General features: G+C 41.7%; 1 protein-coding gene across 3 annotated transcripts in view; it reads left to right on the forward strand.

The window, feature by feature from the left end:
• Nucleotides 1-16,894, forward strand: part of SV2C (synaptic vesicle glycoprotein 2C) — a 96,778-nt gene that overhangs the window by 21,944 nt on the left and 57,940 nt on the right. For all 3 annotated transcript variants that reach the window (XM_083403953.1, XM_083403951.1, XM_083403952.1), the window contains exons 2-3: nucleotides 5,732-6,424; nucleotides 15,034-15,214. In XM_083403953.1, coding sequence (XP_083260079.1) covers nucleotides 5,842-6,424; nucleotides 15,034-15,214 — 764 coding nt within the window. In that variant the 5' untranslated portion in view covers nucleotides 5,732-5,841. The remainder of the gene's footprint in view (nucleotides 1-5,731; nucleotides 6,425-15,033; nucleotides 15,215-16,894) is intronic.

Below are 16,894 nucleotides of genomic sequence, written 5' to 3' on the forward strand. Positions count from 1 at the left end.
CACGACAGCAGCTCATAGTTTGTGCTGAGAGAGCTTAGCCATGAGTCCTGGATTGGATAGCCTGCTAAGCCAAACCTTGGCTCAGTGTAGTCTGCTATGGCAGTGAAAAAGACCAGGGTGGAGCAAAGTAGCTGCAAACTCTTCTCTGTAAGCAAACATGTTTCTCCTCTCAGTAAGCCACTGTTTGGCTTACGATTGTGTAATGAAAACAGAGTTAAGTTCCTTTTTATTAGAGCATTTTCAAGAAAGACAAAATGACACAAATCTCATAAGCAATAAGCAATAAGAACTCATTCACTCACTCATTCATTCATTCCTTTCATACCTACCAGATGGTTGGACCCACTAAAAGAGATGGCCAGTCTCTTTTAAGAGTCTATGGACAGCATCCTCCTGCAGGTAGGACAGCACACAAAGTTCACCAGGCCTTCCCAAGGCTCAGGTCCCCTTTTGGTTACATTGTCTTGTATTGAAGGTGGTTGATAGCTGTCATCATGCTGGTTCCTCAAATAGATAAGAATAGGTATTAGTTGAAAACAGTCTGGTTTCCGTTATGTTGTCATACTGTCTTTATGAATAGCATGTTTCTTTCAACATGTTTTTTTTTAAGAACAGTCATTTATCTCAATCATCTTCTCACTTTGTCCCCTGATTCACCCAGACATGTTGTCATACTGCTCAACCTGTCTTGCACAGTCCAGTAACTGGTTCACTGTTCATCCATCCTGTTTAGCTGGCTCAATATTCAATAGTTTGATAATGGTTGTTTATCTCAGTCCAGCCAGTGTGGTGTAGTGGTTAAGAGCGGTAGACTCATAATCAGGTGAACCAGTTCGCATCTCCGCTCCTTCACATGCAGCTGCTGGGTGACCTTGGGCTAGTCACACTTCTTTGAAGTCTCTCAGCCCCACTCACCTCACAGAGTGTTTGTTGTGGGGGAGGAAGGGAAAGGAGAATGTTAGCCACTTCGGGCTCGACTCCTTCGGGTAGTGATAAAGCAGGATATCAAGGTCCAGTCGTGGCCGACTCTGGGGTTGCGGTGCTCATCTCGCTTTATTGGCCAAGGGAGTCGGCATACAGCTTCCGGGTCATGTGACCAGCATGACTAAGCCACTTCTGGCGAACCAGAGCAGCACACGGAAATACCGTTTACTTTCCCGCCTGAGCAGTACCTATTTATCTACTTGCATTTTGATGTGCTTTCGAACTGCTAGGTTGGCAGGAGCAGGGACCGAGCAACGGGAGCTCACCCCATCACGGGGATTCGAACCGCCGACCTTCTGATCGGCAAGTCCTAGGCTCTGTGGTTTAACCCACAGCGCCACCCGCATCCCTTTCAATGCAATAGTCCTTTGTAAATTAATTTAAGCAGTTCTTTATCTTTGATTCAATAACTTTATTTATTCATTTATTCTTCAGACCCACTAATCATCCGGTTCTCATTCATACTTCAGACATTCATACCAGCAGACATACTAAATATAACATCAATTCTAAAATGAGATCATCTTTACATCTGGTTCTCAGACTGTTCCTGTGACTTAAAAACATCTTAGTAAATCACATATATTCTGTAAGAGATTCAGCATATACCTGAACATTAATAATGTTACATTAATTACTTGAACATTACTATTGTTACATTAATATTGTCATTTGTTACATATAAGTGCCATCCTTATGAGGATTCCTTCCTATCCATCCATCCTATCAGAATATAAGATAAAGCGTCAAAGGGTCTGTTTTGTAACTGAAGGAACACACAATTAACATAGAGTGTGCATACTGTTGCTTGATACCTTGGGGAACTCAAAACCAACTATATTGAAAGCACACCCTTAATACTAACATAACACCTTTATTCATACACAATTTATGAAAAACACCTTTTCATCCTAAGAACTGTATACTAGGGCAGTGCAATATACGGTTTTCAATATCAATATTCAATATTATACTTTTAGTGGAGGCAGTTCACATATCTGGCCAAGTCATACTAAATTATCAGGTGTGGTACAAGCAGGCAAGACTAACCTATAACTTTGCATCCATGAGTACTGAGGCACTTTGGGCCTAAAGATGACCCTTCCCCTCAGGGAGCCATTAAGTATTCACCACCTGAATTTTGCAAAGATTATCCAAACAAAATGTATTAAGAAATAAGTTCAAGTTCTTGATAAACCAAAGCTGCAGTGTGAAGTCTGGGGGTTATGGGTTAAGCACTGATTGAAAATGAAGCAGTGTGACAAGTTTTGCAGGCACAAGCAAGATTGAAAGAGGGATCATGTGGAATGCCCTGATAATACCATGAGCACAGATAATTATGAATATGCAATAAAAAGGATGTCTGGAAGGGCCCTGAGTTGAGGTCTGTCCATCTCTACTGCATTGCTCCTTCCTCAAAGAGTCCTAGAAATTAAGGCAGCCTGCACATGACAGCTCATTTTTGAGGCACTGTAGAGCAGATTACAGGCTGTTGCCACTCACAGACCCAGAAAAACAGGTCCAAAAAGGGTGTGGGGTGGAGGACAGGAAGCTGCCTCTGTTGCTTCTCTGTTAAGCACTATTTCACCCTCCCCAAACATCTACTTTTCCCAGGACCTGGCTGCCCATAAGGTGGGCTGAGGCAGCTGCCTTTGGCAACAGAAATCCAAGAGGCAGCACCCCCATGGGTGCAGAGAAGCAGCAACAGCAGCAGTGGTGGCTTCTTGAGAAATGTTGCTGAGAACTTGAGAAATTTCTCACAGTGCATGAGATTTCGTGAGAACTAGCTGGAATCCGTTGTTGCTGCTTTGCAGGCGCTGCCATGCAACCCAACTAAAGGAAGCTTCGGTAGGGTGAAAGGCACTTTCCCATTTTGCCTCAGGTGTGGGAAATGAGGTGCACTGTCCCTGCCAGTTCCTGAAAAATTTCAGCCCTCCCTCCCCCCAACAACAGAGAAGAACGGGAAGAAAGAACTGCTTGTAATGAAACGCTGAAGGATCACAAAGTGATTTAGCTTTGTGAGGGAATATGAGGCAAAATTAATAATCAGTATTGTATGTAGGCTTTGGATAGAATCAGTTCTCTTGTTCCCTATCCTGACTTCCAGCATTTTCTTGTCAGGCTAAGCTTTCAGTTACGAATTACACAAAATCACATTACCTTTACATGATATATTGCACAACGCAAACTCTGCATGCTGAGGTCACCTTCTTTACAGTGTCGTTTTCATGAGATGTTTTGGGAAATGTCAGGCAGATTTTAAATCAAAGCTGTTCCAGTCATGAGCTGCTCTCAGAACATAATTCACTATCACTTAATCATTGGAAAATGTTATTGTGTGGCTGCAATTCCTCCCTTTTCCTGTCTTAGCAGAATTCTTAATCATTGTGATAAGAGTGTTTGGGAGGAAGGTCTCAGTCCCTGCAAAGAAGTGTGGCTTTCTTTCTAATTGGATTGCCTTCACTATGTGCTGGCCTTCAAGTGTCATTAATTTCTTATACAGTCGTACCTCACAAGTCGAACGGAATCCATTCTGGAAGTCTATTTGACTTCCAAAACATTCGGAAACCAAGGCGAGGCTTCCGATTGGCTGCAGGAAGCTCCTGCAGCCAATCAGAAGCTGTGTCAGACATTTGGGTTCCAAAGAACGCTCGCAAACCAGAACACTCACTTCTGGGTTTGCGGCGTTCAGGAGTGAAAACATTTGACTCACAATGCATTCGGGATCCAAGGTATGACTGTAGATGAAACATATAATAACACAAGTTGGAATCCTTAAGCATTGTGAAGACTTCACAGCAGGTGTGGGGTAGTTTTTTCAACCTGAGTGCTGCATTCCCTCATGGCTAACTGCTTGGGAGCCATAGGCCAACAGTGTTCATAGCCAAGACAAACTGGAATGTGAACACTTTCCTGCATCTCTCTCTCTCTCTCTCTCTCTCTCTCTCTCACACACACACACACACACACCAGTGGCATAGCGTGGGGGGTGCAGGGGGGGCCGGCCGCATCGGGCGCAACATCTGGGGGTTAGGGTTAAGGGGCGCAAATCCACGGGTTAGGGGGCGCAAATCCACGGGTTAGGGGGCGCAAATTACTTGCCTTGCCCCGGGTGCTGACAAACTACGCTACACCACTGACACACACACACACACACACACAAACACACACACACACACACACACACACACACAGAGAATCCTGCCACACTCACAAATACTGCATACAAACATGCATAAAATTTGGCTTGAAAAAAGCATTTCAACCTTTTTCTAACAGCCAGAATAGGAGTGATCTTCTGGCAGATTGTCCCTGAGGGGCGGGGGGGGGGAAGGGTTCACCTGGCCATCCCCAAATGGACTCTTTGGGAAGATTGGCCCACCTCACTGGAACAATTATGCTTTAAATCCTCCCCTTCCCAGCTGCATACCCCCTTCTGTTAATTCCCTTCTGCTGTTTGAAGCCGGACTTTGATAGGAGCGAATAAATGCTTTTTTGCAAGCCTGATTGTAGCAGGGGAAGGGTAAGCAGGAGAGCCCCAGGGAATGAATCCGACATGCAAGCTTGCAGTTCCCCACTCTTCCTTCACAGAGGGAAAACCAAATCCCCACAGTGTGCCATGTTATTTGAGGAGGATGAACAGTTTTATGCAACAATATTGCTTTAAATGAATGCACAGAAGGGCATTCGGTGAATGCAATCTTCTTGTACCCTAAAATTAAGGATCTGAAAGCTTGAAAAGACACAAAAGGTGCACAATTTTATATCTACGAGTGTTCTACATGTTTGGATGAACACCTGGTCAAGAGCAGTAGGGTCAGCATGTATGCTTTTGCTATCCCTCTGATGTATTCATTGAACATGTGATTATGTTTACATTCCTAAATACACTTTGGAAAATGGACTACTCCCCCAATACTTGGAAAACAGAAGCCCTGGGAACTAGTAAAGGGGAAACTACATTTTCCAGCACCCCTGGTGGCTACCTTGCAGTCATAGCTACATGCTGGGTAGGTGGAAGGAAAGAGAGATCAGGGAGCTGGGGTGGGGGCGTAGAGCTTTCCCCCTCTCAAGAGAGTGGGAGGGTATTTGAAATAAGACAGGAAGGGAAGGAAGAAGAAGCTGACTTCTCCCATTTGGACTGAAATCCAAGCCTAAGAATGAAATGTGGCTGTAATCCTCACCTTGTATTTTGAGGTAAACATTACCAGTTGCTGTTATTAGGTCTTCCAAACGGCGAATTTCAAAATTCAGCAGCGCTCTTCATTATAAACAGCAGGACTGATACGAATAAGGAACAGCAATAGTACTATATATCAAGCTACTGTTTTCTTTTTGGAAATGCTTCAGTTACCTTTCATAATACATATTTGTATCTGCAATGTGTTCGTGACACACAAACCCATGTGTTTTAAGCTGTATGTTGGAAAGTGACGCTATTGCATGTAAATGAGGGAAGCCAGCAAAAATACCTGAACGTTTTTTGCTTTCCCCTTTCGGGTTCCTTCCTTGTGTCATCAGGAGCTATTTACTCTGCAGGAGCCTTTCTGCAGTGCACCAGTTCTCTGCTTTTGGTGCACTCTTGGTTAGCAATAGTGTGGATTAATCCATGGGGAATTGGTGGGTAGATAGTCTTGCCTCTTGAGCAACGGTGACTGTAGGTCCTGTGTTCTTTTTTAGTTTTGTGATTCTATGCAGAACAAACAAAACTTAAAATATTTTCTTGTGTTTGTTTTTCTTCTCCTAGATCTTGTTTTGGAACCGAATGTGTCTTGGGAGTCTCTTGCTGCTGCTCTCCAGCACACAATAGTTCCCTTGCACACGGAATCAGTTCAGTCACACATTGATTAACACAAGATGGATGGAGCTTACAAGATGGAAGATAATACTTCATTAGTGAGGGGGGCTCAGGACATTGCCAAGGTAGTCAAGAAACAGACAGGGAGGAGAGGGAATGCAGTTGTAGAGAAGGCTCAAGACGAATATAGGGAAAGATCTTACAATAGATTCCAAGGCAGAGAAGATGATGAATACTATACCCAAGAAGGAAATTACGGTGGGGAGGCGAATGAAGATGAAGGATCAAGTGACGCGACTGAAGGGCATGATGAAGATGATGAGATTTATGAGGGGGAATATCAGGGAATCCCAAATGCGACTCAGAACAAGGATGGGATTGGAGCCTTAGGTCAGCCTGTACGAGACGACTACAAAGATCGTCTTGAACTGGAAACGGAGAGAAAAGCTGATGAAGAAGAATTGGCACAGCAGTATGAGCTCATCATTCAGGAATGTGGGCATGGACGTTTTCAGTGGGCCCTCTTCTTTGTTCTTGGGATGGCGCTGATGGCTGACGGGGTGGAAGTTTTTGTGGTTGGATTTGTATTGCCCAGTGCTGAGACAGACATGTGTATCCCTAATTCTGGATCAGGATGGCTTGGTGAGTATTATTTACATCCTCGCCTGGCTTGTGTCATAAATTAGACAGATATTGTCTAGTATGTATTTGACAGTGCTCCCTCTGATGAAAACAAATAACTAAATTTGCTTTGTTAGCGCTGCATGTGAGGCTCATAAAATGTATTTTAAGATACCACCATGGCTCTCTTTTGTTTTGTTGTATGTGTAAAAAGAAAAGATTTTCCTCTGCCCTTCGTCATGACCAATAAAAATAAGTAGCTGTTCCTAAATCATAGGACAAAAAAACCGCAGGTTTATGAATCCAGAATAAATATAATATGTTGATAACATGCTGCATAGCTTAGTATCAAGAATACATGTCGATACTGTGTAACAAAGAGATGGAAGAAAGAGCCTCATCATTAGGAGTGTTTGAATAGAACTGGGTGCAAGTGGCCTCTCAAAATTATCTGTTGTAGTTGTAGGCAAAGAAATTGGTGGTGGTGGTGGACCTGGAGGAGGAGAAATTATTGAACACTTTCTCTGGGAGTGGGGCTTTCCATTAGTAGTGGCAGTAGCTCGACTTAGTCACTCTCCCCCTCTGACACTACAAGTGGCAGCTGCAGCCAAGTGTCTTGGCAACCTGGCTGCCATTTTGCATCCTCCTGGCCCCATTGTCATTCTGGAAGAATAATGGTGGCAGTAACAAAAAATATTATTGGAGAATATCATTTGCTTTTTTTCAAGGGGTGGGGTGTGTGAAAAAGAAAAAGGAAATCCTATAAATTTTCTCAGAAAAATCTGTTTTGAGAAATCTCAGCTCGGTTTGTTTCAATGGGACTTGTGCAGGAATAGTTCAGAGATGTGTTACAAAAGTACTTGAAATGGTGTGCAATTACAAAATGACTGTTCATGGGGGGGGGGGGAATTCACTAGTGAGTGAGTGTTTCTAATTCTATCCAGAACAACCAATCCCTAGAATTGTAGAGTTGGAAGGGACCACAAGGCTTATCTAGTCCAACTCCCTGCAATACAGGAATCTTTTTGCCCAATGTGGGGCTCAAACCCATGACCCTGAAATTATACTCTACCAACTGAGCTATCCCTTAGTTGTCTCTTATTCAGGGTCAAACGGAGCACGGTTCTGTAAAATAATAATAGTCCAAAAGATAATTGGCAAGCTGCTGTCCATAGCTGGTTATCACCCGCTATTTCATACAGCAGGAAAACACTCAATAGGCATAGTAGCAATTTTTAAAGATATACTTTAACTGAGTTCAGTTTGCTCTTGTCTTAATTGTTGGCCACCTGGATTCTGTATGAAAAGCTGCTGATATTCCTGATGGTAGACAGTATATTTCCCCAAAACAATTATTCTGCACAGTTTTCAAGACTTTAATGGAGTTTGAATCAGAGAGCATTTGAGTAAGCGCTTTGCTACCAAATATCTTTAGGGCAGGTTCAGCGTTGCATTGAGCCATTCTGTCCAGAAGTTGGGCTGGAGAAACGGAACACATGTTTGTGCTGCTCAGTGCATAAATCACAACCATAGCTACTAAGGCTGGAGATGGTTTTTCTTGAGAGATGCTTTGTTTCTCATAGTGAGTTTGGCCCCAAAGCTAACATTTGTAAAACATGTCTTTAAATCAAGGGCGAGGAACCTGTGGCCCTCAAAATATTGTTGGACTCCAGCTCCCATCAGCCTTAGTCAGCATGGCCAGTGCTCAGGGATAATGGGAGAAGTAGTCCAACAACATATGGGAAGACAAGGTTTCACGTCAGTGTTTTAAATCAATACCAAACTCTGTGAAATAACAGAGAGGTGCATATACACATCATGAGCAGTCCCCCCCCAAAAAACCCCTGCCTTTGCTTTTCTGAAAAAAAGGATAATCTGTCCCTTTCTCACCAGAGTATAACATTTTCATTGGATGTTGTTATATTCCCATTTAGCTGTTTTTATGGAATTATTCTCCTTTTCTCTGGTATTTGATTATACTAATTTTATATTGCAGTTTTTAGACAATGTTATGCCTTTTTCATGAGCAGCTTGGACATTTCCCTTGGGGAGACAAGTGCAGTGCTTTTTTTCTTAAAAAAGCATATAGGGGTACTCTCATTTTCCTACTCATATTGAAAACTGCCCCTCAATGAGGTCAAACTTAGATTCACAAAATGTTTAGGGGTATGTGTACCCTGCATCCCTCCAGAAAAAAGCACTGGACAAGTGGATTATAAGTAAATACAAATCTGTGTAGTAAGGTGTTACCAGGAGAAACACCCCAACTCTGCAATTGAGTAAGAGCGAACTACTTGCTTTCCCACTCCAGTGATATGTAACTTGCTCAAAAATTCATTTGCTCTATGCCAGTATCAAACTTCCATCTTCAAGTACCACTTTAATTATAATACCATTAACCAATGGTCATGTTTCATAGCAATGCAAATATGTTGAAAATAGAAAAAAGCCTTGTTGACTTCACACACTTAATTAGGTCTCTGTCTTCATTTTTGTGTATGTGGGCACCTCAGCAGTCTGGGTTTCTTTGGCTGAAAATACATCACAGTTTAAATCATTAGGTGTCACATCTACTTTTGAAACAAAGCTGAAGATCTTTAACACATCATTGAGCTCTCCACAGGCATCATGTTTCGATAATCTTGCACAATAGATAAATCATGGTTTACAAGACCTCATCTATCAAGATGCTGAACTTGTTTATTTGATTTTTGCAGCTCCTGGGAATTCCAAATTCTGAGACTCAAAGCCCCTTTTGGAAGAAAATGTGTCACACATATAAAAACATTTATTAATAAAATATGCTAGAGGGCAAATGTTCATACTTTCTATACTCTTACGGGACACCTAGTTGCCTCTCACCAAAGAGATATTTCAGGTCCCTGCCCACTTTGCTTCAGCTTCTAGTTGCTTCTAGACTAGGGGTAGCCAATATGGTTCCCTCCAGAAATTGTTGGACTCCAATTCCCATCACCCCTAAGCGTAGGCCATGCTTGCTGTGGCTGATGGGAATTGGAGTCCAACAACATCTATAGCAATTGTTAACGTGTATTCCATTCCTTTTGTCATATTAATTCACTCTCATGCTATATGCATATTACCGTTTGCTCCAGTGCACTCCCACAGCTTTCTTTTTGAAGCTGAGTTGCCCACAATCTACCTGTGTCTTGCATTTTTTCGAGAAATACTCCTTTGATGTGTTTCTCCTCAAATGAGCTTCCATCTAATTTGATAATGCAAGCTGTGAATAAACTGAGGTGTGTACATTTCAGGCAGCCTTTGTGCATGTACCGATAACAACTTTCAGTTCAGGGGTTGCAGGTACAGAAAAACAAATCAGGTAATGTGCATTAGGCCTGGAAGATATCTGATTTTCAACATCACGATATATCACCAGCTAAATATCACAATATCTTGATATATCACGATATATGCATATATCTATGTTGGCAGCAGAGGTCCCACCATACTGCCCCACAGCGGTGGAGCGTGCACTGGGCTTCCCCGCAGCAGAGAGCCTTGCCACACGTCTGCAGTGGCAGAGGGTCCTGCCATGCCTCCCCACAATGGCGGAGGGTGCGCTACACTTCCTCACAGCAGCTGAGGGCCTTAACGAGGCTTCCTGCGGCAGAGGAGGGCCTTAAATGGTAAAGAAGTAGTAGATTTAATACAAATATTAAATAAACTTCCATATATTATATTTAATATATTTCCAACCAATTTAAGAGTAGTTTAAGTGATTTACTAGTCAAGTTGCATCTGCTTCCCCACTCAGAGGTCTAAGTACAACCTGTGCATGCATAAGTCCCACTGAGTTCAACTAAACTTCTACTTTCCTGGGAATAAGCCTCATTGAATTCAGTAGGGCATGCTTGTGAGCAGACACTCATTTGCTTGCACTGCTTACCGAAAAACACCCTCCCCATCATTCTCACAACCTCCCATTTCAGCATTAGGCAGCCAGCTAAATCTTCTCCCCTCCATTCCTCCCCCCTAGAAGGGACCCCCCAAAAGCCCTCATTCCACTTCCCAGTTCTTTGTTTACTTTGCCTCTTTGATTGTCTAGCTGTGGGGGGTCCCTCCTGGATTATTAGCAGGTTCTGCATACTTAGCTGAGCTCTAAGTGGAAAGATACCCAGTGAAGATGCTGGTTTGTGTGAGGGCTTAGGGGTTAGGAGGGAGAGAGCAAACAGAGATGGAGACACTGTGCCTGCAAATTATCTGTAAAGTACCTGTTCAGCTGAGCTACCCCCCCCCCAAGCTGTTATGTGTCCACCTTTTGTTCACAAGTATATTGCCTTGTTGAACTACTTATCACAATGTTATTTCAATACTGGTACTCAAGGGTATAGCGATTTATTGCACAGCCCTAATGTGCATCTGGTGAACCCCAGCCCTCTCTCTGATGTCTACAGCAGCTTGCAAATATGACTTCAAACACAGCTTAGGGAAACAACATTGCCACATTTTAAGTCATTAATGCGTATATATTCCCATTTCAAAATGGAGAGACTGAAATGTTTGAGGCTTCAACCCTCTTTTTCATGGGGAATTGAAAGGCTCACTGAGGACTGGATGATGTTTTTAGCATTGGAAGTTGCCTTATACTAGGTCAATCTGTTTATCCATCTAACTCATCTGCTCTGACAGGCTGTGGTATTCTAAGATCCCAGGTCAGGGTCTTTCCCATGCCTTCTATCTGATGAGAGTGGCAGTAACTTGAATACAGGACCTCTAGCATCTGTTCTTACCACTGAGCTATGGATCTTCCATTTCTCACTGCTCCACAATATAAATAGGCAGTGCTTCAAAATGCCATGCTTGAAATCTTCAGGTAGGCACTTTTTGGTCTAGAACAGATATTTTAAGTGAAAGGAATTGATTAAAAAAAAGAAAGTTCTGTTAAGGGATGAGGTGATTTTTTTTTTCCAGAAAAGGATAAGATGTAAGACAGCAATGTGGCATTATATTCATTTAGATGAGCTACCTCAATATATACATGCTAAGAAACATACTGGGATTCAACTAATGTATCCCAGTAGCACAACGGGACTCCCCCGCCTCTGCCTACACCTTCCCAAAATTGGGGTGGGGTCAGAGGAAATCCTAAAGCAGCAGGGGCAGAGAGGTGAATAATTCCATCTGGCAAGCTGAAAAGCTTGCATTGGCAGGATGATTGCCACAGTGCTACGTTTAATTTCTCCTGCTTTATGTGCTCTGCCCTGAAATGTGAATGATCCCCAGTGCATTTTGCTTCTTTGGATTATACAGCTTGCTTGTCTTACTGAGGCCAAGGATTACGACCTCAGATCCAGTGAATATTTTTTATTTTCCCTAGAGGAGCGCATTTTGATAGCTAAGGAAGTCCCATGTTTGCTTGTGCTGGCATGATTTTTTTTTCTTTGATGAAAATGAATGTGTCAGCGTTTACTAGACCCAACTTCTGTTGGCATAAGAGAACACAAAGATCTCTCCCCCACCCCGCAAAATCAGGCAACATTTTTAAAAGCTCATTTTTTTTGCATCAGAGACAGCCAAGTTGGCTGCTTATGCAAAGATGCTTCTTTATATCACACAGCTAGTCACCTAATAAAAGTTTTCCTATTACTTTTGACACATTTAATACACTGAATATCATGCTATTGCCAGCTTTGGCAGCGCACACACCTACCTCCCCCCTCAAATCTCGGGAACTGTAGTTTATGCTTCACAGAGCTACAACTCCCAGCACCATTAACAAACTACATTTCACAGGATTTTTTGCAGTGGGGGGAGCTTTTAATTATTGGTGTCTATGCTGCCTTTGTTGGGATTCAAGCCACTATTACTTTTCCGCAACTCACAGGTGGGAAAGCATTGTAGGAAGAGACAATTGTCAGCAGAAAGTTGTCGTCATGCCAGCCCCTGAACATGCTGGTCCTTCATCCAAAATTTTCCCTGTTTGCCAAACAGGGGCTTCTGATATGATGTAGAGACATGACTGTAGAGTGATCCTATGGCCAATTACCGGCTGTAGGGTTTTTGTTGGTGAGAAGAATTAATCCCAGAACATTGCATGGGAAACACATTGTGTTGTTCAGTCACATGCACCATTCATAATCACTCTGAGCTTGGAAAAGTGCATTTCAAATTGCAGAGTCACACCAATTTGTTACCATGACAGGGTCGATTGAGAACTATGTGAATGCTGTTGCTGCATTTCGCATCAAAAGTCTGAGAGGGAGAAAACGTATCAGAGGCACCTCAGTTTCAGAGAAAAGTGAAACCAGGCATTAGAGGCATTACAAAGACTTAACAAAGTAGGCTTTATCTCAGGCTTGTCAGTTAGGATTTTCGCTCTAATGCCAGAGGGAACTATCGGATAAGAGAAGATACCTTCAAAATAATACGTTCAGCGCTAGTACTAAAGCAATCCATCAGTGACTTCATATCATTACCTGGGATTAACTAGGTTTTCGATAACCCTGTTCTGTAGTTGCTGCATCATAGTATCTCATTTTTATAGTAGTAGGGGGTGGTTTTTCTTTTACACTCAGGGTGAGAATAGAGACAGCAATACTATTTTTACTGTTCTGCAGTTGTCTTAATTGTAAAAAGTTGGACATAAATCAATATTTGTGTCCATCCAATTAAATGTTATAGTCTCTTAACTACCTGTTAATTTGAGCAGTAGGGAAGAGACTGAAGTGTGGCATTGTGTGTGTTAAAATCAATAAACTGTTCATTCAGATATGGCTTTATCTGTGCCAAATTTATTCACAGTGTGGGATTAGAATAGCTCTCACCCACCTCATTTTAAGGCCACTTTGGATTCTGATTTGTAAGTCATTTTGGAGTGGAACACAATGCATAGAAGGGATCAGGGCAACCCCCTATTAATAATTAGATATATTGGTCTTGTATGCATTGTATTCTGTGTGCCACCATTTCAGTTTCCAAATATCAGGCAATGTGGAGCTGGTGGATAACAAGGCAGGTAAAAATTATTTTAAAATGCCATAAAGAGTATGTGCACACGCATGTATGAACATGCATATTTATCACATAAACACATATGCATATGTGTGTGTTTATATACATATATATACATATACATATACATATATATATATATATATATATATATATATATATATATATAGTTGTGTGTATACCTAGTGACCTCCTGAGCCTTTATATTCCAATTCAGTCTCTGAGATTATGTGGACAAGCACTGTTAGTTCCCATTCTTCTGTGTTTCAGAAGCCCAGCTAGCTTCAACTTGAAGCCAGCCATGTACTTATACCAGTTCCATGCTGTGCAATAGTTTTGCTACTATATGTTTCAGATGCCTCTAGAAGATCTTTTTATGCCAGCAGCCTGTTCAATGTTTTATAGTACTCATCAATTTTCTTGTACACTACCCTGATAATTTATATAAAGGGACAGTCTATAAATATTTTTATAAATAAACAAAATACATTTATATATACACAAACATACTTTTATATGTTTGGTTTGGCTGCATCCTTGGACTTTTGGAGCCCCCCTCTTTAAAGGCATGTTTATTGAAATTAAAATATTCTTGAAGCACAAGCGATAAAGCTGCAGAGTCATTACTATAATGTGCACTGTTATCAGAGAAAACAGCTGTAAGCAAGCATGATCTGTAGTGAGTTTTGTACACTGACCTATCAAGTTTCCCAGCATATAGAAATCTGATCCTCTCTTGTTCATTTCCTGCCTTTTGTTATTAAAGCAATTTAAATAATCCTAGTTTCTGAAACCATTTATAAAGGGTCACATTCTGAGAGCGCACACATGATTTGGAAAATAATCCTGTTGATAACAAAGTTTTCCTGCAACGTAGTTGCATTAGTTAATTGCATGGTATTGATTTATCCACATAACTAATTTTAGCCCACTGTTTATGGAAAAATTCTGGGTAGGAGATGCTATGTAGCAGGGATAGGGAACGTCAGGCTCTGGGACCAAATATGGCCCCCCTGGCCACTCTGTCTGGCTCTTTGGACTTTCCTCAGCTCACATCCCTCACTGGCTCTGCTTCAGCTTACAACCCCCCCCCCCCCCAGCTTAATGTCCCCCTGAACTGTAATAATGTCTCTACCTAGCATGGATGTTGCAGTGGAAAGATGGATAGGGCCAGTGTGGTGGCAAGTGTTGAACTAGGATCTGGGAGACCAGGGTTCACACCTCTGCTCAGCTATGAAGCTCACTGAGTGACAGTGAGCCAGGCACAGTCCCTCAGTCAATTTCACAGGGTTGTGACAAAATGGGTAGGGGGAGGACCATTTACACCATATTGAGCTCCTTGCAAGAAAAGGTAGGATATAAACCTCTCAACCCCCAGATTTGCTTGCCTTTTCTTTTACTTTCTTGCAGCTGTGTGCCTATAACTAAAAAAGTACCAAATTTTCAGTAAGTCAGAAACAAAGGATGCATATGAGAGGAGTGGCTTTTTTCCTTTGCAAATCTGTATTCAAATTACTCACCTACAATAAATGTACATAGTTGTTTTGCAAGTAAATTGTGCCATGTGTGGGAGTTGAGGCGGAACAGTGACTTAGGAGTTGATATTGAGAACTATGCAATCCTTCCTAATGTAACATATTCTCTTTTGTGTGTTGCAGGTAGCATAGTATACCTTGGGATGATGGTGGGGGCATTCTTCTGGGGAGGCTTGGCAGACAAGGTGGGAAGGAGACAGTCTCTTCTCATATGTATGTCTGTCAATGGATTCTTTGCCTTCCTTTCATCATTTGTCCAGGGCTATGGCTTCTTTCTCTTCTGTCGTTTACTTTCTGGATTTGGGTAAGCTCTTCCTTTATTCCTTTCATTTTCTAATTTAACTTTACCTTTCCCTGTTCTGGGGAAAAGCTTGTTCATTGTTGTTACCATCCTGCTGTCAAGAGCCCAAAGAACGACTGAGGGTACAGTCATACCTTGGTTCTCGAACACCTTGGTACTCACATGTTTTGGCTCCCAGACGCTGCAAACCCGGAAGTGTTCTGGTTTGTGAACATTTTTCAGAACCAAACATCTGACATGGTTTCTGCTTGACTGCAGGAAGCTCCCAAAACAGATTAAGTTTGAGAACCAAGGTACCACTATATTGTGGTTGGGCTTTGTGTTTACTCAGACTTTCTCAATCTGCATTTGCTCTTGTGTCTCGCTGTCCAGACTCTAGCCTACTGCGCTGTGAGGGCGCCCTGTATGGATAAAGTCCATGCAAAGAAGGGGTCAGTGGTTAAAAAAAGTGAATATTGTTATCCTTTGATCCACATTGGGGTACTTAAAGTGGCATGGCTTGGCTGAAAATCACACTTGCACATCTGTCACTGTATGCCTGAAAGAAAAATTCACACACTGCATAGCTTAGGATTTAACCACCTTGCATTATTATCAGTGGTGATAGATGCAGAGAGCTGAGTATACTTTTAATATTTTACACTAAATTTAACATATTTTATGACACAATATAAATAAATAAAACAGAAAAGTAGTAAGTTACAGTCCCCAAATAATATATATAATAAGGGAGACAGGTGCACTTCACCAGGGAGGGCATTCCACAAATGGGGAACCACCACTGAAAAGGCCCTGTCAGAGATCATCATCAACTGCATGTCCCCAGTGGCAGCACCACCAATGAAATCTCACTTGCTGAGTGTAAGATCCAAGATGGTTGATGTTGAGGGAGGTGCTCTTTTAAGGACTTGAGTCCCAAAATATTTAGAAGTTGCTGCTTTCTTTCCATCCAGTGTGATACCTCGATTTGTTCAACTGCTTAAAGATTTGTGTGGAATACTGACATATCTGAAAATATTATAACATTGTAAAGTAATTTCTCAAGGGTGGTAACAGCGAGATTTAAGTAGTTGTTAAAATTGCAGCAGGGGAGGACATTTGATTTCAAACATTATAGCTTGCCTCTAGTAATGTACAAATAGAATAGACAGCTGTGCCTTGGAGCAGGATTTTGAATTGGGAAAATATAATTTATGTGAAGAAAATATTCCACTATTATAAGTTTAGACTGCTTAGCAAATCAGTTTCAACTATTAATAAGATATACTTTTGTGTTAGATAAACAGGGGTGACTGGAATATGAAAAAGTATTGGAGAATGTCTTCTTAAATAAGGTAACAGAAACACCATACATTTAAGGCACCCTTATACCACTTTAACTTTCATGGCTTCCCCCAAAAGGTCCTGGGAATTGTAGTTTGCTAAGGGTGCTGACCTCTCAGACCTACAATTCCCAAATTCTCAATGTCTGTTAAAATTGTATAAAGGTGCTTTCAATGTCTGATGTGGATTTGACTGAGTAATGTTATCTGTAACTGCTGTTTTGGCTGCATATTGCTGATGCCTGCAGAAAATGGAAAGGGGATGAATGATAAATCGTGTACATATGCATTGGGTTTTCTGAATAACAAACCAAAGCTGAACCAGGAAGGAAGGAGGGAAATAGAAAAGATAATTTTGGCA

The sequence above is a fragment of the Podarcis tiliguerta genome (genome assembly GCF_965153285.1).
Source record: "Podarcis tiliguerta genome assembly, chromosome: 11".
NCBI lineage: Eukaryota > Metazoa > Chordata > Lepidosauria > Squamata > Lacertidae > Podarcis > Podarcis tiliguerta.